At 47.0% G+C, this 24,673-nt stretch overlaps 1 protein-coding gene across 8 annotated transcripts in view; it reads left to right on the top strand.

The window, feature by feature from the left end:
• Positions 1–24,673, top strand: part of PRRC2A (proline rich coiled-coil 2A) — a 2,343,739-nt gene that overhangs the window by 364,275 nt on the left and 1,954,791 nt on the right. For all 8 annotated transcript variants that reach the window (XM_069635075.1, XM_069635076.1, XM_069635077.1 and 5 more), the window contains exon 5: positions 17,331–17,406. In XM_069635075.1, coding sequence (XP_069491176.1) covers positions 17,331–17,406 — 76 coding nt within the window. The remainder of the gene's footprint in view (positions 1–17,330; positions 17,407–24,673) is intronic.

A 24,673-nucleotide genomic window follows, 5' to 3' on the forward strand; every position in this document is an offset into this window, starting at 1 on the left:
CCTAGAAGAGCTCTTAGCTTCTATATTTCAAGATTGGTGAAACTATGTCAGTGTGACCAGCTTTTTGTGGGATACACTGGCCATAAATTGGGAGTAGCTGTAACTAAGCAAACATTATCTAGATGGATAATTTTGGCTATAACAGAATGTTATAGATTGGCTGGGAAAGATCCTCCTGATTGGCTGAGTTTTCATTCAGCCAGGGGCATGGCAACTTCAACAGCACTTCAAAGGGGTGTCCCTGTGCAAGATATTTGCGCAGCAGCCACATGGATATCATTATGCTCTAGATTCGACTTCTTCTCAAGGAGGTCTATTCGCTAAATCGGTACTTAATTCTGTACATGACTAAAATGCCTGTACTCCCACCTCCAATACAAAACTGCTTTGCGAGTCTATTTAAGATGAGGAATACGAGGGAGGACACAATCCATTTGAAGAACTAGTTACTTACCAACTGTAACGTTCTTTCGATTGGATGTTCCTCCCACGTATTCCTCATCGACCCTCCCAGCCTACCCCACAGTACAGTTTACGTGATTTACACTCAAAATTCCTTTAAGGCTTGGGTCAAAAGAAGCACACCATTAACTACAATCCGTTATAATATTTGAAAAAACAGAACTGAGGCCAACGGGCGCACTTGAGGTATTTATACAGCGGATGATGTCGGCAACCGAGGGACATCAATGCTGCAGCCTCAAGTGGAGCACCCTCAGAGAAAACCTTTCCGAAGCAGCAAAGCTGAAGTTAAGAATATCTAAGATTAGGAATATGTGGGAGGAACATCCAATCGAAAGAACGTTACAGTTGGTAAGTAACTTGTTCATTTAGCCAACAGGGCTTCCATATTTAGTTCATGGTTGTGACGAAGTCTGGAGACAGTATATTCTGATTTAAAAATAACTGGCACCCCACCACCTACTTGTGGTGATGGCCGATCAAGATTAATTATCTTACATTGATTTGGGATTGCATGTATCCGTGCGGGGCCCGAACTATCTCGGAGCCATGTCTCTGTAATGCAGAGAAACTACGGCAGACGTTATGACAGGAGGTCATAGACCACATGCTGTTCTGGACTCCCTTTTTGTAACAGTAACCACAAAATGGGCAGGAGTACCACTGTCCTCGTCTGAGTCCCCGCCAAATAAGGATTGTAAGAAGCTTTATGATCTTGATAAGCGGATCTCTACCTCGGCTGCATTCAGTACGCTTATCGTGAATAAGAACGCTCCTGGCAAGCTATAGCAATTTTCAAGATGGACTTTTGCAAGGTGGTCTACAAAACATCCCAGAGCCTACCTGTGCACAACTGTTAGCACCGGTGACTAAGGGGGGGGGCGTCAAGTGACTCAGAACATTATCAAAAATACCCTGGATTCAGCTGAGACGGCAGGATGTGTTATTGCACAAGGGACCCTGTTAAAGCGCTATGCATGGCTCTAAAACTTGGGCTTTAAACCAGAAACACAGGATTCTCTCATAAACAAGACTGCCCTCCTTGATAAGGTGGTCGATGAGGCCTTTGAGACCACAAAAAGAGTTCAAGTCGTTGAACCAGATCTCAGCCAAGCCCTTTGTCCAACGAGGAGCGTTTAACAAAGGACACTGATCCTTTCACATTCAGTCCTTGTCCTGTTCCTCCCAAGGGAACTACGGTATAGGAGGGACTCCTTAATACTGGACTGGGCACTTCTAGCAGTTTCCAGACCCCTCAAAAGCGGGAATTTAGGCACCGGAAAGGTTATAGGGAGAAACTCTGCAGCCTGAGGCTCTCCAACTCCAGCCTACAAATGACTCTGCAGTACAGGTCCACTCATTTCTCCCCGGTAGTGGGTCGATTAACCTCTTTTACCCACGCATGGGCATCACCTCGGATCAGTGGCTACTCAACACAGTCAGCTTCGGTTATTGCATAGAATTCCGGCAACCACCCAGATACCATCCACCCAAGAGCAGACTGTTGCCGGGACATCTACACATCCTGCTAGAAGAAATCCAGATTCGACAGCAAAAAGGAGCAATCGAGGTTGTCCAGGATCTTCAGGTGAATGAGGGTATTTATTCAATATACTTCCTTGTCCCCAAAAAGGATCTAATCCTGCAAACAAGTATGTTAAACGTCAAAAGTTCAGGATAACTACTCTACAGGAAGTAATCTCACTTCTACAACAGGGGATTACATGGTCACCTTGGATATAAAGATGCTTACTTTCATATTTCAATGTTGCCAGCGTACAGAAAGTACCTAGAGTTCAAGATGGAGGACACCCGATATCAGTTCAAGGTACTCCCCTTCGGCATTGCCTCGGGTCCAAGGGTATTTACAAAGGTACTAACATTAGCGGCACCTAACCTGTGCAGGCAGTCCATTCTAGTGTACCCTTATGTCGATGACTGGCTCATAATTGGAGACTCATACAGAATGTTTCTGTAGAACACTGAAGACAGTAGAACTCCTTTTCAAACTAGCGTTCTCAATCAGCGAGAAAATAGTCTGGTCCCCAGTCGAGTTAATCAGTTTCTAGCAGTCCTAATTCGGACAGAAGACTGACTAGTCTTTCCCTCCAACGAGAAGGTTCAAAATATCTTTTAGATCACTCAGTTTCTGATGCTTGTTAATCTGCTTAGAATCGCATGCTGTGCATATGGTCCGACATCCAGTGTTGACCGCAGAATATTGCATCTTGTCTTTCGAGGATCGAAAGGGGAAGTCGGCATGTTCGTGTCTGTAACACTATCCCTAAAGTGACGTGTACTGTACCCAAAATCCCTCATGCGCCGAGGTCCCTCGGATTGTTTTCCACCCAGATTACTTGTCGCCCTAAGGCAGAGCTCTTACATAGAGATAGCGTTATTGTCCTATTTATAGACTGTCGTTATTCCCGTTAAGTCACTTTGACAGGTGAATCCTGTGAAACATTGAAGACTGATACAGATTTTCGACGCCTGTTGATCCTAACGGCGCTGCCGCCACGTGGTCGGGTCTTCTGACCGGCCTATACAGTAGGGAGAGTGGGATCAGCGTTGACATATTCTTTACAAGTATGCCTTTCCTCTGTCACCCTCTTTGCTACCTGGATTTTGTCATCGCCGTACCTGTCTTTCGCTATGGAAAAGACACCATTTAGATTTTGTCCCTCGTGTAGGGCCAGATATCATTGGAAAGACTAGCACTCTCGGTGCAACAATTGTTTTCCCTTAGACCATATAGAAGTGGATTGCGCGGCCTGTAGACTCCTGCGCCCTAAGACGCTTAAGGCACGCACTGCTTGAAGCAGTGGGTGTCCTACGGCATGTCGCAAGCTGAATATTCTTCCCCTGTAACCGATGGGGGGTGGGGGAGAGCACTAGCAATGGCCAGGCCTCCGTGTCGGAAGCCATTGACCAAACGGCAGACTGCTCTCGGTCCGCGACGGCAGTCCCTGACCCACCAGGCCTGACGCGAGTTACGCTATGGAGAAAACACCCGGCAACAAGGGTGCGTACGATCATAAGGCCAAACACACAACCAAGGTTCTGCTTCCGCGGCACTGTCGCAGCGTACCAAAGTTCCAACGGAACCGTCCAACTTTGACTGGATCCTCTGATCGACATGATCGGCAGCCTTCCCCACAACAGCAGCCGTGGCCTGCGACTGGGTAATCCAATTTAAAGGGCACCAACACAAAACGCGTGGCTGACGAAGCGCTCCAGGAGGATGCGCAGCCACCGTTGAAGGCCCCGGTGGCGTCGTAATCCACCACTCAGCCTCTGGTTCAGCCAGTAGATCGACCAGATTCCCAGAGTATTGGCGAGAGCATCGCAAGGATTGCCTCGGCAATTTGACTGAAGGAACCGTTGAAGGAGGCGGCGAAGCACAAAGAACGGCATAGAGATGTGCCGAAAGACACACCTCAGCGCCCCGAACCCCACAAGGACTACGCTGAGTCCTGTACCTTTGTCTAGTACATTAGGGGACAAATCTCAACGTCACTGGGAAGATGAACCCTTTCATTCCCTGGACCTGTCTGGTTCATCCTCATGGACCAGGGAGAAATTTGAGGGATGTATTGACAGATTAGAAAAATCTGTCTTATTCTGAGAAGCTTGCTCCCAAGAGACCTCTAAGACCTTACCTTTACACCTGCATTGAAGTTTCAAAGGACCTTGCAAGAGCCACGAGTGGTATACCTGTGTCCTCCGATGATGTTAGGGACACACATGATCAGGATGAGGATGCCACCTTTCTTTAAAACTACAGTGTGGATGGCCAGATAGACAATTGAGAAGACAGCCGTCAGGTTGATGCTCAACCTTTGACATCCCCTTCTCCCACCCAGGACCCTGATGTCCTGTGCATAGAATCCCCCATCCGCCCCGCCAAGCCTCCCCAGTGGACGATCATATTGCATTTAACGCTATCTTGAAAAAGGCAACTGACCATTTTCAGATCGCCACTCAAGAAGCTTTACCAGATTCTGATTTTTGTGGAGGATATACTCGAAGGAAAACCTCCGGTCAGCCAAGCCATTGCTTCATTGAACTCTATTAAGAGGAGATTGGCACCTTCCTTGTTGACGCCAGCCCAAACCAGGGCAGTGAACCCTAGGGTGGAGAAGTTATTTTGCCCTTCTCCAACCGACCCTACCTACATCAAGGGACATGACACTCCAGATTCCTTAGTGGTTACCACTACCAGAAAACAAGCTAGTGTTCCCCTGTCTACAGGAGAAGCACCACCCGATAAGGAGTCTAAGGCCATATGCACTGAGAAAGAGGGTCACAACTGCTGCTGCGTTTTCCACACATAGCTAATACCACGCTATTGGCCAGTGGAACCTTCTGCAAGAAGGCCTTCAGGAAGTGCTGGAACCTACACTAAACAAGTTGCTCGCCTTCATTTCGGAAGGTAAGCAAGTCAACCGGAATGTGATCAGGAACACTCTGGATGCTGCAGAGACAGCGGGAAGAACCCTGGCACAATGTACCTTGCTCAAGCGACATGCATGACTGAGGAACTCTGGTTTCAAGCCGGAGACCCAAGCAGCCTTTATAAACAAACCCGTTGAGACCAACCTGTTTGGCAATGCAGTGGACAATGCATTGGAAACAGCCAAGGAAGAACATGAAACACTTCAGTTCCTTCAACAGATTACCCAGAAAGCCTCTGCTCGGAGTGGAAGCGGCTCCTGCCGGTCCGTTTGTGTGCAATTGCATTTTCCTTGGAGCCAGTAGAATGCAGGAAACAACTGGAATTCGGGACAAGGGTCTAATACCACAAACACTTATCTACCCAGAGGACAGCGGAATGGGAAAGGTAGAGGACGAGGTACCAACCACAGAGGCGCCCCAGCCTCTGGTCAGAAATTACCTTTGGATCCAGGTCCCCTCCCATGCAACCCCAGTCGGGGGCGTTTAACATCTTTCCTTACTGCATGGGAGGGGATAACGGGCAAGTGGGTACTGAAGACGGGTGCCCACGGGTACTGCATAGAATTTGCCCGACCACCCCAATTCAGACCACCGAGGGAGGATAGCTCAGCGGCAGCGTGCGCGTCTTGGAAGCAAGGCGACACGAAGCAACAACAGGTTCGATTCCCGGGTCCGCGCTTAGAAACCTCCTGGGTGTTTAAGCGCGTTATAAATAGTAACTAAGACAAAAAAAAACAACTCACACAATTACGCAACTAGAAAAACAAACAATTCCTGTAACAGCGCCTCGATGCCTGCGGGCTGTGTGAGCGCTTTATAAATGTAAAATAAATAAATAAATAAAAGACTCCTGACGCTGGACCACCTGCAGATCCTACTGCAAGAGATGGAGACCCTTCTAGGAAAGGACGCCTTAGAAGTCGTCCCTATTGTACAGGTAAACAAGGTTATTTATTCAGTGTATTTCCTTGTACCCAAAAAGGATCTTACCCATGCGCCCTGTGCTAGACTTGCGCCCAGCGAACAAGCTTGTCCAACCTCAAATGTTTCGTATGGTCACTTTACAGGAAGTATCCCGCTGTTGAAACGGGGATTACATGGCGACACTGGACATGAAAGATGCATATTTTCATATTTCAATGTTGACAGTGCACATAAAATACCTAAGGTTTATGATAGAGGACAAGCACCACCAGTTCAGGGTATTCCCCTTCGGCATTGCCTCACACAGAGGGTGTTAACAAAGGTACTGGCAGTAGCGGTAGCACACCTGCGCAGATTATCCGTCCCGGTTTACCCTTACCTCGACAACTGGCTCATAACAGGGGAGTCCAATGAAACATGCCCATTGAACACTCAGAGGACAATAGACCTCTTATTCAGTCTGGGATTCTCCGTCGAGAAGAAATCCAGCCTAGACCCCAGTCAAGTCAAACAGTTTCTAGGGGCTTTAATTCGGACAAAAGACAGCCTCGTCTTCCCCTCCAACGAGAGGGTTCAGAGCATGCTGTTTGAGATCCCTCAGTATGTATCCAGTCGGGAAGTGACGGTACGCAAGGCCATGCAACTGTTAGGAATGATGGCCAACTGCATTTAGTTGGTTCCTCACGCACGCCTGCGTCCCATGCAAGAGTGGCTCAACAGCCAGTGGTGTCAGGCCAGCGGACAATGGGAAGATCTGGTAGTTGTTTCGCCAGCCCCAGTTATCTCTCTGCAGTGGTGGTCGAGGTGAAAACCTCTTGAAGGGAAAAACCTTCACCACCCCTGCAGTAGAAGTCACTGTCATGACCAACGCAGCTCTCATGGGGGTGGGGGGGTTCACCTGCTACAGCAGACAGAGCACAGCATGTGGTCCCCACATTTAGCGTCCAGCCACATAAATCTGTTGGAGCTTTTAGCAGTATTTAAAGCACTAAAAGCCTTTCAGACACAGTTACAGGGCAAGACCGTCCTGATCTTGACAGACAGCACCACAGCCATGTACTACCTGAACAAACAAGGGGGCACACACTCTCTCCAGGGCTATCCAAGCTGTACCAAAACATTGGGATATGGGCTCTCAAACACAGGATATTCCTGTTGTCCCAACGTGCTCAGCAGAGATTTCCCACTGCCTGTAGAGTACGAATGGTGACTTTACGAAAACATAGCCTCCAACATTTTCGCAAAATGGGGCTTCCCAGAGATCGACTTGTTTGCAACTCTGGAGAACGCTCAATGCCAAGATTATGCCTGCAGGTACCCACAGAACCGCTCCAAGGGGAACAGGCTCTGGATAACATGGTCAGGGAAATTTTTACACTCCCCCCCCCGCCCCCCACCCCAAGATGCACCAGGAACCAGTCACCATGATGGTGGTGGTCCCGCCAACCCTGGTTCTCCCATCTGATGAAGATGTCCCTCTCCCCTCCTATGAAACTGCCCTGCCTGAAAAACAGGTTATTTCAGGACAGGGGAGAAACACTGCACCCATGCCCTCAAACTCTGACCTTAGCAGCCTGGCTCCTGAGGTCCTAGAGTTCGGAGTCCTTCATCTCCCTCAGATGAATGGACATACTTAGGGAAGCGAGGAAACCTAACACCTGATATTGCTATTCCAGTAGGTGGAAAGGCTTTATCTGGTGCAATGCCAAGGGCTTCGATCTAGTTGACTGCTCTCCTACTCACATTGTATTGTACCTGACTCACTTATTAGACTCAGGCCTGGTGTTTAATTCCCTAAAGGTTCATTTAGTTGCTCTCTTGGCCTACACTAAGTCACAACAGAAAGTGGTGTGGTAGATAATGCCAGTTAAGGCTTTTATGGAAGGGGTTAAGAGGATTCATCCCCCCATTTCAAACCCAGCTCCCGGATGGGACCTAAATGTGGTATTGACCAGACTTGGTCTCCCTTTGAAACCTATGCATAAAGCAAGTCTCACAGATCTTACCTATAAAACAGCCTTTCGAGTGGCTATCACTTCTATAAGAAGGGTTAATGAACTACAGGCCCTTTCAGTTCTAGAACCTTTCGTTACAGTTCAGAGATAAGGTAGTCCTGCGCGCTCATCCTCGATTTGCACCTACATGTATTTCCAAGTTCCACGTGAATCAATAGAACTACCTACTTTCTTCCAGAACCCCACTAACCTTGTCGAAAGAAGCCTACACACATTAGATGTGCGCAGGGCAGTCATGTTTTACCTGGACAGAACTAAACAACTGAGAAAGACAAACCAATTTCTCGTTTCAGTGGCAGCTGGTAGAAAAGGGGATCCTGTCTCTAAATCGGCAATCTCAAGGTGGATTGTCAAATGCATCACACTGTTCTACTCTTGCTAAGAGAGAACTGCCCTTCATGCCTAGAGCACATACTCCTCGAGGAACTGGGGCTTATTCTAGGTCTGTTTCTCAGGTGGGACAAGCAGTACTAACACATCTTTTCACTAATGTTCCTTCTCACAACCCACCTCCAACTCCAGGTACCGCTCGCTAGTCTATGCACAGCATGTGATTCTAAGCAGATTACCAAGCATCAGAAGACATCATTACTTACCGTAATCGCATTTGTGATGATTGTATCTGCTTAGATTCACATGCGCCCACCCTTCCTCCCCGCTTCGGGGGAAGGAACATAGACGTCTTATTACTTTCTCTTATGTACTCACTCAAGTCAGCCTCTGGCTCCCTCATGGCCGAAAGAATACAATCGGGAGGGACCTTGGCGCGTGAGGAATTTTGGGTACACTACACGTCACGTTGGGGATAGTGTTACAGACACGCCTATGCCGACGTCCTTTCGATCCTCGAAAGACAAGATGCAATACTCAGCTGCTACACGGATGTCGGACCATATGCACAGCATGTGAATCTAAGCAGATACAATCATCAGAAATGCTGTTAAGGTAAGTAATGCATGTCATATAGCCAGTTGCCCGGATAATAGTACAGAAAGCCATGCGGCTACTGGGGATGATTGCATCCTGCATCTTCCTGGTTACACACGCTTTTCTGCAGAGTCGCCCCATGCAGGAGTGGCTCTTGATCCAATCATGTCAGGCAAACGGGTCAGTGGGGTGATCTAGTGGTTGTCTTGACAGCTGTTGTTCAGTCTCCGCAGTGGTGGTGAAAGGAAAACCTTCTGAGGGGAATCCTTCACTACCCCTGCAGTAGAAGCCACACGCCATGGACGCATCTGTCAAGGTGTGGAGCACACCACCACCACCACCACCAGACAGACCTCGCATGGCATGTGGTCTACCATCAGTTGCTTCCAAACATATCAATCTGTTGGAACTACTTGCAGTGTTCAAAGCGTGAACACACCTACAGGGGAAAACAGGTCTATCTGAATAAACAGGAAGGCACTTGCTCTCCAGGGCGGTCCAATCCGTAACGCATGTTACTACTAGCCCAACATCTTCTAGGGGAACACAGACTTGCACCTACCCATAGAGCATGAGTGACCCTTGAAATAACATCCTACACAACGTCTTTGCAGAATGGGGTCATTCAGACATTGATTTGTTTGTGACTTTGGAGAACTCCAAATGCCCAGATTATGCCTTCACATACCCTCAAACGGTCCAAAGGGAAAGATATCTGGATAACATGGTCTTGGAGATTTGCCGGCGTCATTTGATGCAATAGTGAAAACGTCAACCCTATTGACTGTTCACTTCAAGATTTAGTTCTTCCAATACACCACTTCAATTCAGGACTTGTTTTGAACTCGCTCTAATGATCCACCTTGCTGCCCTCTCTCCGTATGCTAACACTAAAGGGTTTCCAAGTGGAAAATTCCAGTAATTAAGGTGTTCATGGAAGGGATAGAGACACTTCACCCTCTTATTTCTAGCCCAACTATGGGACTTGAATGTTACAAGATCAATGGGACCTCCTTTTGAGCCAATGCATAAGGCTAGTCTTGAGGCCCCTCACCTATAAGAATGCCTTCCCAGTGGCCATTACTTCGATCGGGCGAGTTGGTGAACTGCAGGCTCTCTCAATTCAAGATCCATTTGTGGCCATTCACAAAGAGGTATTGCGCACACACCCACGCTTTGCGCCTAAATTCATTTCTAGGTTTCATGTGAAGCAATCCATTGAATTTCTATCTTTCAGAATCCCACTAATTCAGCTGAAAGAAGCCTGCATACACTAGATGTTAGGAGAGCAGTGGTGTATTACCTTGATAAAACTAAACCGCTAAGAGACAAACCAATTCTTTGTCCATATTGCAGGTGGTAATGAAGGGCACCCTGTCTGGGTCAGCTATTTCTAAATGCATTGTTAAATGCATCACACTGTTACTCTAGCCAAAGGATATTTACCTTTTACTCCTAGAGCTCATTTTACTCAAGCCACAGGAGCTACTACAGCCGTTATTGCAAATGTTCCTCTTGTTTCGATTTGCAAAGCAGCTACCTGGAGTTCTGTTCACTTTCACTCAACGTTACGGTTTAGACACACACTTAAGTCTTATTCTCAGATGGGAGAGGCAATGTTAAGACCTCTTTGCTACTGTTCCTTCACACATCCTTCACCATCTTTACTGCTCGCTAGTTTATGCACAGCATGTGATTCTAAGCAGATTCCCAAGCATCAGAAGATCTACAATCAGAAATAAGATTACAGTGTGTAATGTATCCGATTAGATTCACGTGCCCACCCTTCCTCCCCTCTTGGTGTAGAAGGAACATAGTCATCTTACACCTTCTTTTCTTCTCTACTCACAAATTCTGTAAAGCTCCACCACGGCAGAACAACCAACCAGTGGAACCTCAACACGTGAATGATTTTGGGTACACTAAGTCAAGTTGGGGATACCCCGGTTAGTCACACCACAGTTAAACGTCCCTTTTCAATCTTCGAAAAAAACCAATGCAATACTGTGCGATTACCACTAGATGTCAGACTATATATGCACAGCATGTGAATTTAAGCAGATACAATCATTGGCAATATGATTATGGTGAGTAATGTAGGTCATTAATGTTCCTCCTCTTGGCCATGTGTAGCGAGTTCTAATAGCCCATACAGTATCGCAAAGTGGGTGGGGACATAGGGGTAAGGTGAAGCTGTCAACCGTGGTGACAACTGTACTCCTGGTCACCTTTCCTCTATGTCCCTCCCTGCATCCTAAGTTTAAAGGGTAGTTGACTTGAACGTGAAAAAGGGGGACTGAGGTGTGCCACCGGAGTGGCAAGGCTGGCGGAGCATGCACACTTCGAATGGATTGTGTCCTCCCACGTATTCCTTATCTTATGATATTCGTTATCGCCAGCTTCACTGCTTCGGAAAAACCTTTTCGCCAGAGGGCGCTGTGCTCGAGGTCGTGGCATCGATTGTCCCTCGAAGGGCTCCGTACCTCGTCAACGTCACTGATGGTATAAATAACTCAAGCCGCGCCCGTTGGCTTCAGTTCTGTTTTTCCGATTGCTTCGCTCTCGCATGGCGCACTTCGAAATTTTCTGTTGAAAATGTCGCCTTCAACACCTTCAACGCCCAAGACTGGGTTTAAAGTGTATCGACTGCGGATCGAAGATGTCGATCATAGATCCTCACCGTGTTTGTCTCTGGTGCCTCGGTTCTAGTCATCGAACCGGCGACTGTGGCTCCTGTCCGTCAATGACAGAGAAGGCCCTTCGTGAGAGGAAAGGTAAACTGGCGGTGGGGAGGGGAGCTTCCAAGGCCGCCTCGAAGGCTTCGGCTAAAAAACATAAATCGAGCAATTCGAAAGAATCAGATCGTCTTAGACACTCTGAGATCTCGATCTCGTAGTAGAGCGAGGCGCTCTTCATCTTCCTCTTCTAAGAGTGACCTAGATCTCCGTCGTCTTCCAATTCATCGACCAAAGTGGTACGATGCCCGACATAGTCGGATTCCCCTAGAAAATGGGAGGAATTTCGAAAGATGGAGGTATTTGAGAATGCAGCCTCGACCCCCCCCCCCTCAAAGAAACCTCAGAAGAGCCGTACCCGTGTCGCTCCATTGGAGGACAAAGGGAAGTCGGGAACTACTGTGGTAAAACCTGGTAGTATGGAGGAAACTCGAAAAACTTGAGTCAACGCTAAGTCGTCAAAGACTCGAGAGTCTAGTACCTCTCCGATACCACATAAGAAACAGAAGTCATCAAACTTCTACGACTTTGTCGACGCCATCGGCGCCGGCAGCTTTGACATCGAAGCCAAAAGCGTCTTCGATGCCTGTCGAAGCATTCACTGGGGTCGTGGAAGATTCCTTCGACACCTTCGAAGAATCTTTCCATTCCTTCGAAGACTCGGGAGGAAGAGAGGAGATTCACTCCTTTACCAAAATCAGACTTTAAGTCTGTCTTCGATTTTTTGAAGAATCTGGCTCTGAGGATGAGGAAATCTCTCCTTTTGGAGTAAATATGGCACTAGACCAGTTCCAGAAGAACTTATAGACCCAGATTCTAAGATGAGACCTTTGTGAGACGGCATCAGGTAATATTATCCCCATATATATGGTTGCCGTAAATAATATCGCCGGGAAAAGGTTGTGGCGATATTATATGGTTGACCATATATATGGGGACAGGGGCGGAAAAAAAAGTTTGGGGGTTGCGGGGGTGTCCCCCGCATGTTCCATGCAATAATGTCGCCACAAAAAACTGCCATTTTTCGGCGAGATTTTTGTGGCGACATTATTACATGGAACCTGCGAGGTTCTGCTAGTGGCATTGACACGTCACCGGAATTAGCTTGCTAGGCCTGACCCTGCAGAACATGAAGGTTCAGGATACAGGAGTCTGATGAATAGAGTGATAGAATACATGGGTTTGGGTAGAACCTCAGCTACTTTTGAACAGGACGATATGACGGACATCATTTTTCAGGGTCTTCAGAAGGATCCAGTTCTCCCCTTCCATACGGCACTTCAGAGAACAGTGGAGAACTGGAAAAATCCTGAAAATATTGCTGCTGTAAACAATTTTCCCAAAAAATATAGACCAGCTAGTCCTGATCCTGAATATTTAAATAGACATCCCACTCCAGAAAGTCTGGTTATTCAAGCAGCAACTACTTCAAGACAGACTGCATATCCTACTATCCCCCCGGATAGAGAGGATAAAAAAGTTGATGCTTGGGCCCGTAAAGTTTTTACTTCGGGTATTATGGGTCTTTCTTTTTTAATTAAACTTTATTTTTGCATTACCAGATTATAATAAATACATAAACAGCCCTAACTGCGGGCTCCTTAACTTGCGCCAAAAACATTCGGGTAGTATGGCTCTTAAAACAACCAATGTCACCTGTACCCTGGCCAGGTTTACCCATACACTGTGGGACTGCATTGCAGAGGCGGCTGATCATATTCTGGAAGGCAAGGAAAGGCTTCTTGAATATTGTCAAGGACGGGAAGGGGGCAATGGGGGAATGCCTCCAGTCTGGACTGGTTACTGCAGATAGTATCAGCAGATCCATGGCTGCAAGCACTGTACTACGCAGATTTGCATGGTTGAAGTCGGGGTTTGCACCAGATGTGCAGGCCAGACTTCTCAACATGCCTTTTGATGGCTCGAGGCTGTTTGGTAGTAAGGCTGATGAAAGCCTAGAAAAACTTCAGACCTCAAAAGCGGCAGCTAAATCTCTTAGCGCCTCCATGCGACAGCCTCAGAAACCCTATTCGGGCTCCTCTTCCTGGAGGGGTTGTTCTTTTCGGTACTACTCTTTTGGTAGAGGAAGAGGGCAGGCTTTTCAAAGAGGCAAAAGAAATGTCCCTTGTGGTGGACGAGGAAGAGGTGCGAAACCAGCCTCAGGATCGGCATCTTTGCCCTCAGCCGCTCCTGCAGCCGCCTCTAAATCACTGAGACCTTGTTACTCAAAACCCCAGTGGGAGGCAGGATCGCTCAGCATCTGAAGGAATGGCGGGGCATTACCTCAGATGCTTGGGCACTGGAAACAGTAGCTCAAGGTTACTGTCTTCCCCTTCCTAAAAAGGCCTCAGAACCATCCACCGGGAGCCAACTTGTCAAAATTCCAGATCCGCTCCTGTTGCAGGAGATTTTCACCCTGCTGGAGAAAGGTTCTATAGAACAAGTACCTGTAGTGGAGGGGAACGAGGATTGGTACTCCCCATACTTTCTCATCCCAAAAAAGGACGGAGGATTGAGACCCATCTTGGAGTTAAGAAACTTGAACAAGTTCCTCAGGGAGGACAAGTTCAAGATGGTGACCCTTTCTCAAATCCTTCAGGCTCTCCAACTCCAAGACTGGTTGGTATCATTGGACCTTCAGGATGGTTACTTCATGTGCCAATCCATCTCAAGCACAGAAAGTACCTGAGGTTTGCGATTGGCAATTCTCACTATCCGTTTCGAGTTCTGCCATTCGGGTTGACCTCCGCCCCGAGGGTTTTCACCAGATTAATGGCGGTGGTGGCAGCGAGTCTCAGGAGAGGGGGATTTACGTCTACCCCTACCTGGACGATTGGTTGATTAGAGCACGTTCTCCCGAACAAGCTCAGGAACATCTTTCGATCACTTGCCACTTCCTTCACAAATTGGGCTTCTCCCTCAATTTTAAGAAGTCCCACATGGCACCATCCCAAAAGCTCCAGTTTATTGGAGCGATCTTGGATACTTCCTCGGGAAAAGCCTTGCTTCCCGAGGTGAGCTCTCCACATTCTGCAGATGGTAACAAAGTTCCAGAATACCCAGCATCTACAGGCCTTCGATTTTCTGAGGTTGCTTGGCCTCATGGCATCCTGCATTTTCCTAGTACCAGAAGCCAGATTGAGAATGAGATCCCTTCAATGGGCACTCAGTGGTCCCAGTTCTCAGGGAATATGTCGGATCTTCTGCAAGTCCCGAATGCAGTTGCCCAGGATCTACTATGGTGGGCTTGCAACAACAACATCCTCAAAGGAGAATCTTTTTGGCAACCATGGCCGGAAATAACAGTAGTAACGTACGCCTCACTCGCGGTGTGGGGAGCACACACCAACGATCTGACAATCAGTGGTCGTTGGTGTCCATCGGAGTCCAAACTACACATCAACCTATTGGAGCTGAGGGCAATCAGACTAGCGCTGAAGGCCTTCCTGCCCTCTGTACAGGGAAAGAATGTCCTGATAATGACGGACAACACAGTGGCCATGTACTACCTCAACAAGAGAGGCGGCGTAGGGTCACTACCACTGTTCAGAGAGGCAATGCAGCTTTGGCTCTGAGCAATACGAGAAGGAATCTATCGGCAGTTCACCTAGCCGGAGAGCAGAACATGGCGGCAGACTGCTCTGAGCAGGCAGAACAGTCTCCTACGAGTGGGAGCTAGCTCAGGAAGTCCTTCTGGAGCTCTTCGCCCTTTGGGGAACCCCTCAAGTGGATCTGTCCGCTACCGCGATCAACCGGAAGTGCGAACAGTAATGCTCAACGGAATTTCCTTAGAGGAGCTCTAGGAGACGCATTCATAGTGGAGTGGAAGTTCCCACTTCCGTACGCGTTTCCTCCAGTCCCTGTGATTCCTCAAGTAATTAGGTGGTTGAGAAAGTTCAGGAAAACCATGATCCTAATTGCCCCGGATTGGGCCAGGAGGACGTGGTACCCAGACCTTCTGGACATGACCATCTGCCCTCCAATACGTCTTCCGCAAAGAGGATCTTCTCTCGCAAGAGGAAGGTCGGGTTCTCCATCCACAGGTCAAGACACTCAACCTTCACGCATGGTTTCTGAGAGGTTGAGATACAAGGATTGGGATCTTCCGGATGACGTTATGGAGATTTTGCTTTCGGCCAGAAGGCCAGCAACGAAATCTTTGTACCAATGTCGTTGGAACAAGTTCAGTAACTGGTGCAAAGATAAGGATGTGGACCCTTTTCAATGTGGCACCACAATGGTGCTTTCCTATTACATCTAGCCAATTTGGGGCTCCAGATCGGAACAATTGAAGGATATCTTGCTGCGCTGTCCATTTTCAAGCTCTCCTCGGAAGAGGTTTCCTACTTCAAAATTCCATTAATCATTCAATTCCTGAAAGGGCTTAACACCCTCCAGTACCTTTTCATGTCCCAACTTGGTATTTAAATCTAGTACTTAAGTTTCTAACTTGTATACCTTTTGAGCCTCTGCACTCTTGTCCCTGGAGGCTTCTAACATTAAAAACTGTCCTTGTGGCATTAACATCAGCCCGCAGGGTTAGTGAACTACAGGCTCTCTTATGTAAACCTCCATATACTAATTTTTACAAGTTAGTTCTTAAAGTTACTACTTTTTTTTTACCAAAAGTAGTTTCTGACTTCCATTTGTCACAAAAAATCATATTACCAACATTCTATCATTTGGGCAAAGAGGAGAGACTGCATAGACTGGATCCCAAAAGGGCTCGGTTTTTACATATCAAGAATGTCAAAATTACGTCAAGATGACCAACTCTTTGTAGGTTATACAGGTCATAATTTGGGATTATTGGTGACAAAACAAACCATATCCCGCTGGATCATTCTGGCTTTAATTGAATGCTACAGATTGGCGGGAAAGGACCCCCCCAGATGGGTTTCAAGCCCATTCCACTAGGGGGGATGGATACTTCTGCGGCTCTGAAGAGGGGTTCCTGCTGCAGATATTTGTTCAGCTGCAACATAGAAATTGATGCATAATTTCATCAAGCATTATTGCTTAGGTGCTTCCTCCTCCAATGAGGGTTTATTTGCCAAGGTAGTACTTCATTCAATCTATGAAAACAGTATCTAGTACTCCCTCCTCCAAAATTGCCACTGTTATAGGAGTCTATCATAAGATGAGGAATATGTGGGAGGACACAATCCATTCGAAGAACAAGTTACTTACCAACTGTAACGTTCTTTCGACCGGATGTTCCTCCCACGTATTCCTCATCGACCCTCCCAACCTATCCCACAGTACAGTTTGCGTTTTCTTACACTTTCCTCTCACGAAGAGTGCATCAGTCATGAGGCATGCCTGGGTGTTCCTCCAATATTGCATCAAAAACACAGAACTGAAGCCAACGGGCGGGGCTTGAGCTATTTATGCCATCAGTGACGTCGACGAGGTATGGAGCACGTCGAGGGACAATCGACGCCACGACCTCAGCGCTCTGCTGAACGTTTTTTTTCCAAAGCAGCAAAGCTGGCGATAACGAATATAAGATGAGGAATACGTGGGAGGAACATCCAGTCAAAAGAACATTACAGTTGGTAAGTAACTTGTTCTTCTGTGGTGGTGCTCCTAAATTTTAAATGGGAAGTGGTGATTTTGCATTGCAAATGTCTTCAGACCTGTCCGCGATTTACATTCAGTATGAAGGAACGGGGCGTATGGACTAGGATTATAGTAGTCTTTGTTTAGTAATGTTCGCCATATGTGTACAGTTAATTAAAAATATTTTTTTGTGGCCTAGCATTTGTACTGAAGTGGTGGGTAACTTTAGTTCTGTTGACCTCTTTTACAGACACCCCCCCTTTCAGCAGCAGGCGTGGTAAAGTCTTGGGCGCAGGCCAGCGTTACCCATGGAGCTCAAGGAGATGGTGAGTATAGTTTGAGTTGAGAGTTGGGGAATACAAACTGCAGAGGTAAAGACTGCTCTGCATACTACCTGTACAGCAGCCTGCTCACTTCATCTTTCTCAGATGTGCTTTTTGGCCCAGAATTGGCTTAATCTCTACGGGGTCAGATCCAGAGTCACTCAGACATTAGAGCTGGCATGCAGACATGACCGGTTTTGCTTTAAATTCAGGACATGTGTACAATTCAGAAGCTGTTACCAATTTGGATATTGTCTAATTTGGTAGCTTCAGATGTATCCTCTTGTAAGCCAGAGCACCTAGTGTTCTACTTTACAGCAGGATGTGGACTGAGATTCATAATTCCTAGATGTTTTTGCCTCATTTGGTATTTCCTAATGACTCATCCGTTTCAAACTGTCATATATTTATAGAAAGTATTTCTGTGCTCTAAGAAATTCATGAATTTTTGCAACAAAACAATCTCCTACAGTTGATCAAATCAAGTGAAATCGGGGTACGATTTAAGCCTTGTCCATTTAGTCTTCCTTGGAGGCTTGATGTGCTGTATATGTTCTGCTTCTGTGTGGGGCACCCTCAATTGTTCACATTTTCCAGACCTAATGGTAGATGTTGAAATTCAACATAACGGTAGTTCAATCTACACCTCACCTGGCTGTGGGTAGTGGATTCTGATCTAGGAGTCCATATTTGGGACCCCTCAGTGACTGGGAATTGGTTTTTCTTTGCCTTTTTGTGAAACTTATTTTGTCTAATAAGTATCTGTTGGCTTTTTCCAAGTACCCCACAGTGGGTGAACTTTAGGACTTTCTTAACCCCCTATCCAGGTGCTTTTCTGTGAACTAGTTCCATGAGGATGCTGGTACTTTGACTTGTTTGACTAGGGGAAAGGCTGTTTATGCTTTTGAAAAATGCATTACATTTATAAGGATTCAGAGTAACCAGTGGCAAACTGCAGCGGCGGGCTTCGAGGGCAGCAAACCCCCATCCCTCTGCACCTCCCATGGCTCTTTTGAGCCAGAACAGTGCATTAGTCATTGGGACACCTCACCTGTTCGGCACCTCAGTGGTAGGACAATGTGTTCCGAGCAATTCCTGCTGAGCATGCTAATTGTCCTGGCAGCAGGACAACTTACCCTTTATGAATGAGAGGAGAGTCCGGCTGCCAGGACAATGTCCCAAGGAGCTTCGGGCAGCAGACTGGCTCACGTTAATGTGAGCCATTAGGCACCTATGGGAGGGACTAGGGGTGGGGGTGCATTAGTTTGGAATTTTGTGCCATTCGAAGTTAGAAGGGTGTATTGCTGCATGCTTTATGAAATAATGACTAGGTCTTTAAAACCCAAATGGAATTTGTAGACTCATTAATATGCATGATGCTGTTGTGACTTATGGAGGAATGGGAGAATAAAACTAAATCCATTCTTATTGCTAAACGTATTTCTAGACTATGTGTATATTGTATAGTTGGTTTACTATGAAAGGCTAGTTTATTATGTAATGTGGTTTGCTTCCAAGGCGTTGCTATAAATAAAATATTTAAGCACATGAAATGCAAAACAAAACCTTAAATATCTATACCAACTAAACCTGGGAAGATGTGCTTGGTTGCTTAAATTGTCCACATCCCAGTTTCACCATTTAACCAAAGTGTGATCCTGGGCAAATCGTTTGATCGGACTGCCTTGTATGCAGCTCTGAAAGTGATTGATTCACTTCATAGCTTATGTTAATATATAATGCTATTGTTAAAAAAAGCCTAATCACTATTATAGGGCACAGGCAATTCTTAGTCGCACTGCGCCCAAGAGTGCAATATAGGCATGTGTTGCAAGTAATTGAAGAGATGGATTTATTTGAAAAGTAGCCTGACACGTGTTTCGAGTCTAAACCGACTCTTCATCCGAGGCTGTAAATGGGAGATGGGACCTAAATAAATTGAATGAAGGACAGTGCCAGAAAACACTCACGGCTTTGCAATTGCGGTAATTTCAGCACAACAGGAAAAGCCAAAGTGATGTGAAAGGAAGCAGCCCGGGTGACTGAGAATTGCCCGTGCTCTAATTGTTTCCACAATAGTGGGTTGTACTTGGACCGTACTCCCACACCTCTCCGGCACCTGCAGCCTATGTGCACTCTTAATATTTATTCGTACAAGCGCTGTGGTTTTGTGACTTTTTCTGCCAAACGTGTTTTTCTAATCACTAGAGTAGCACCATATATTATAATAGTGCTTTTTAGGTTTTTTGCATCACCTTATTTGCCACTTGGCTTACTTATGTCCACTTACTCTAAAGTAACTTCCATGGTGCCTCCCAAGTATTAAAGACTGATTCTCCTTGCAGTGTCATTTTCTGTGAAGTTCATTCTGTTGGTGTAATCCATATGCAAATTGGGAGGTGTGAGAAACCTGAGGGTATCCTTCCTCCTACTCACCCTGGATCCTGTGCTCAGGTGGCCAGGGAAAGGCCATTGCTTTTGGATCCTCTCTCTGATGGTGAAGCGAGAGAGAATCAACTGGGTGAAGGTGATTTGGAGTGGGGTACCCAGAGGCGAGCCATGGTATCCCCTTTTCCCTCTGAAAACCAACTTAACCCTCCCCCAGCCTTTGTTGGCTACTGTAAGACATCACCCCTCATTTTTGCCCATTTAACCTGCTACAGTACTGGGACGATGCAAATAGGAGTAGCGAACACCAGTAGGTATTTGCACCACTCTTACTGAGGCAAAGAAGACAGTTTCCCAGTGGGGATGTTAGGCAGAATTGCATACAGTACCCTCTGGGAACACCGCACACAATTGGGACTACAGGTGTAAGCAAAAACCAACCTTTGGCATAAGTCTGTACCACACAATTTTGGTAGTGAGCTGAGCAGCCGGGCTGATCTCAAGAGGGAATGTGAGCAGTAAAGGAAGTTACACAGATGTATCACAATCACAGTGGTTCAAGTAGACGGTTACCCTCAAGGTTTCTTGGTAAGAAAGTACCTAAACATTTATTTACACCATCATTTATAAAACATTCACTAGTAGAAATCAACTCAAGATTAAACACCAATATACTACATTACAACATTCTTAGTTGTAGGGACAGTTGGAGCTCCCCTGGAAAAGGAGACAAATGACACTTTACTTATTTTAAATAGGAGTAAAAAGGCACAAGTTTGTACAGTGGGTTAGAAAACACTTCTTTTAGATAATGCAAAGGTTCAAAGTACCAGGAGGGTCAGTTCAATTCAATAGGCCAGGCCAAAGTCAATAGTCTAGTGTTCTTGGATAGGACAGCACAGTTCTTGTACAGATGGAGAAGTCTTCGTAAAGGTTTCTAGAAGTAGTTTAGACAAAAGCAAATGATATGTTAGGTCACAAGCTGATGAGGCCTGCAAGTTGGGAAAGTTTCACAAACTTTCACCGTGAGAGTGTCTCAACCGGATGGCACAGTACCTTTTTAAAGGGTAGCAAAAAGATGAAGCTGAAGACGTTGGTTCCTGAAAGTACCTACAGATCTCTGTTCATGAGCCTCAGTCGTGGGGACAAGAGGGAGGACTTCGGGAGACTTGTGCATGGCGCTGGATCTTCGTCGGAGCAAACAAAATTGAGTCACTTTGGTTCAGTAGCCGTTGCTTCAAGACACAAACTGGTTTCCCTCTCCCTGGCTAAACCTCATTGAGAATGGTATGCAGATATCTTCTGAGCTGATTGGTCCCACCAACTCAAAGGAAGAAGCCGTCCTTGAAGGAGCTTCTGTCGAATGGCGATCTGGCGATTCGGATGTGCAGCAGGTCTTCACCGGGCAAACCAACGGTCCAGTGGTTGCAGCAGCCGTGATCTTCCAGCTCGTCTTCGGTTCTTTCGTTCCAGTGGTCGACTCTGCCTTCCAGTCCTGGAGACTCGCCTTTTATCCAGTTTCCTCCCATTCATTCCAGCATAGCTGCCACTCACCCAGCAGGGTGGCTGTCCTTGCCGGACAGTCAGCCAGCCAATCACACCAGAGTGCATTTGGGTCTCCTAGGAGACCAAGCACAAGGAGTTTCAGACACCTCCCGAACTTCCTGCCCACCCCAGATACTCGACGCCATGGGCGGGTTCAGTCCTGAATCCCACCAAAGGCTCACGAACAAAGGGACCAAACCTGGTTTGGCATGCAGAGTTAAACCCCAGAAGGACCTTTCCACAAAGAAACTGTGAACATAGATGACCGGAGGCTGTTTTTACAGAGGGGTCTTGGGTGCCATAATGAAAAAGTTGGCAGCCCTGATTATTTTATTTTTTTGCTGCCAGTGTTCGCAGTCGACCAAAATCATGGTAGTTTGTTATAAAAACCACTGCCACCAGCCATTTCAATAGAAAAGGGTAGCTTTCGACAGCTACAAGAGTGTTTAGACATAGGGAATACTAAGTAACCCCTCCAGCACTCTATATGAAGATTGTGTGTGCTGGGTCTATGAATTTAAAAAGATTAGTAAAGTCAATTTAACTTTACATTCTCTGGGGAGCAGTAGTTCATCCCAGAGAAGGTATTTAAACCTTGGGAAGTCCAAAGGACACCCCTGTGCCACTACACCAAAGGTGCTGTGTGACACAACAATAAAACAATGCCTATGGAGTTATCTAAAACTCCATAACCAAAGAACACAAGAGTGTAAAACGCACATCAAAATACAAGTGTAGAAAAAAGGCTCACACACACACACTCTCTCCAGGGAAAAAAACAAGTCCTCAAAATCCAGCAAAGTTGCTGGGGGTCTCTAAGGTGAAGGGAATAAGCACATTTCTGAGAATTCTCCCTAACGGGAAGTCGGGCATGTCCCACAAAAAGGTTCTGTAGAAGTCAGGCAATTGAACTTACTGACCCACACCTGTGGATCCTTAATACTCCTAGTGAGCATAAGAGGTGGGGTGGCACACCAGGGAGTGACCTTTGCGAGAGCTGGAAGAGCAGGGTACGGAGGGGGCTGGAAAGAAACATAATGGAACCAGGATTGGGAGCTGTGTGAGTCTGGAGAAGGAGACGCCCAGGCAGAGCTCTGGTTACTGACAATCGCAGTAGGAAGCTGTGCTCCACCCGAAGCCCATAACCGATGCGGCAAGCGGGAGAGCGAGGGAAGTTCTCTGGCCACTGCGAGGGAGGCGAAGCTCGTGGATCCAGGATCGGACAAGAACATTCAAAGCTGAAGAAAGCGGTCGCGTACACCCGGTGAGTGTAATCCAGGGAACACTGTCTTGGGCGCCCCGCTAATGCCGACATGTATTCTGAGAATGCCGAATGAACTGAAATAAGTAATCTGTGAATGCTGAATGATTTTGATGAAGTGATGAGGAGCCATTATCGCTGGCTCATCACTTACCTCCTGACGAGTGGCAATTGGCCACAAACGCCTGCTGCCTCGGGGCTCCTTGTATTTCGGTCCATCTGCTTCCTCTTGAACCCTCCCCAACTGCTGACCCCTGCCTCCACCAGGGCCCTTACTCTCCACGAACCGCCTACCACTACTGAGTGTCATGACCCTTACCCCTGGCCCTCACTGGCAAGTCAGCCTTCCAGTTAGGGCCAGGTCAAAGGCCTTAAAACCTCATCCAAGACTCTCTTGGAGTCAGTCCTGGCGCCAGGCTCATAACCATCATGAAGACCAACATTAGAATAGGACTATTTACTTGGGACTATTTAACTTGTGAGGTTCAGCCAACATGGAGGCACACACATAGCTCAGTTACAAGGAACTGAGCTATGCGGTCTAGTCTTTTGGGTGTGGCAGGCCTGGGACTATTTTACCTGGACTACTTTACCTGAGACTATTTAAACCGCACCCAAACAGCAGAACATGCTTCGCGTTCTTCTGCTGTGGGCAGCGTAATGCTCACTGTGTCCAGTTCTTTGATGCCAGCTTACCTGAAACCAAGGACCTGCAGAGAGAAAGGACACTACGAAACTTACCTGGAACAGTATCCGGTCTTGAATCCATCGCCGACTTCAGTTCCACTCACCTGAAGGTACGATCTCCATCATCCGGCACCACATGCATCCTTGAATACCATAAACTGGAAAGAGGAGAAAGAAAGACAGCATTAGTAAGGGTTTACTCATGTTTCCTCCCAAACGAAGAAAGCCACACAATTCTTACCTGGGTCGTCTCCTGGTCAGGATCATCGCTGGAACATTACGGCGCTCGGCAATGAACATCGGGCCTGCAAGGAGAGAAAAGACATAGGTTAGCAATACAAAAGGCGAAACAGCGCAGTGCATAGTGCATTACTCACCGGACAGCATCGCGCACACCGCGCTTTTGCCTACCGGCCCATGCTCATCTTCAAACTGCATGACAACACCATGACAACACCATGACAACACCAAAATACCTACCATACCTATTTTTTTTAAATATCTTTATTGATTTTCAACAAGTAGTGACAAAGGATCATTGATTAGTGAATGCAATATGCATAATCCAAAAAACATCATATAACATTCCCAACTCTCCCGCCCCACCCCCCTCCCTCCGAGACCTCAGGTATTTCCACCTTTTTCTTCTGGACCTCGTGTCGGGCCGGGACTGTCCGTACTGACCGAGGTGCTGTCTTGAGCCGCTGAGTGGAGCAATGGCACCGTTAACGCCACCCAACGGAGTAGTTCATCACCGGAGTCCAGCCTCTGTACCTGAATCGCGGTCTCAGCGGCTATCCATCTTTTGAGGTCACCCCACCAAAGCGCCTCGCTAAGGCCTCCGGCGCTTTTCCATTCCATGGCTATGCGTGTTTTCGCTGTGATGTATATCAAGTCTTTGAGTTTATTTAGGGGCTTATTCTTACTGTTTCGCTTATAACTTCCCAAAATACAGGCTGCTGGTTCGTGAATTTCCACTTAAATCTCCGCGTTTGCTATCCTCTCCTTCACCTGGGCCCAGAACCTCTGGACCGTTCCGTTGGGCAGCCCCAGAACATGTGGGTCATTCCCGCCCTCAGCTCATTGCATTTGGGGCATGTCTGGGTTGTGGCTTCTTTGAACCTCGATATGGCGTCGGGTGTAAGGAAGGCCCTGTTGGTAATGTACAGTTGGATGAGTTGGAGACGGGCATTTCTAGAGATTTTTTTATGGTAGTGAGTTATTCTCTCCCATGCTTTGTCCTCAAATTCATGGCCCAATTCCCTCTCCCACCTCGCTTTGCATTTAAGTTCATTCTTGGTCGTACCCTGCAGTAGGGCTTTGTATAGTCTGGAGGTTGCGTGGCCCCCATCAGCAGTGTCCAACATCGACTCAATGATATCGTTCTCC

The sequence above is a fragment of the Ambystoma mexicanum genome, chromosome 13 (assembly GCF_040938575.1).
Source record: "Ambystoma mexicanum isolate Mex_15411 chromosome 13, UKY_AmexF1_1, whole genome shotgun sequence".
Taxonomy (NCBI): Eukaryota; Metazoa; Chordata; class Amphibia; order Caudata; family Ambystomatidae; genus Ambystoma; species Ambystoma mexicanum.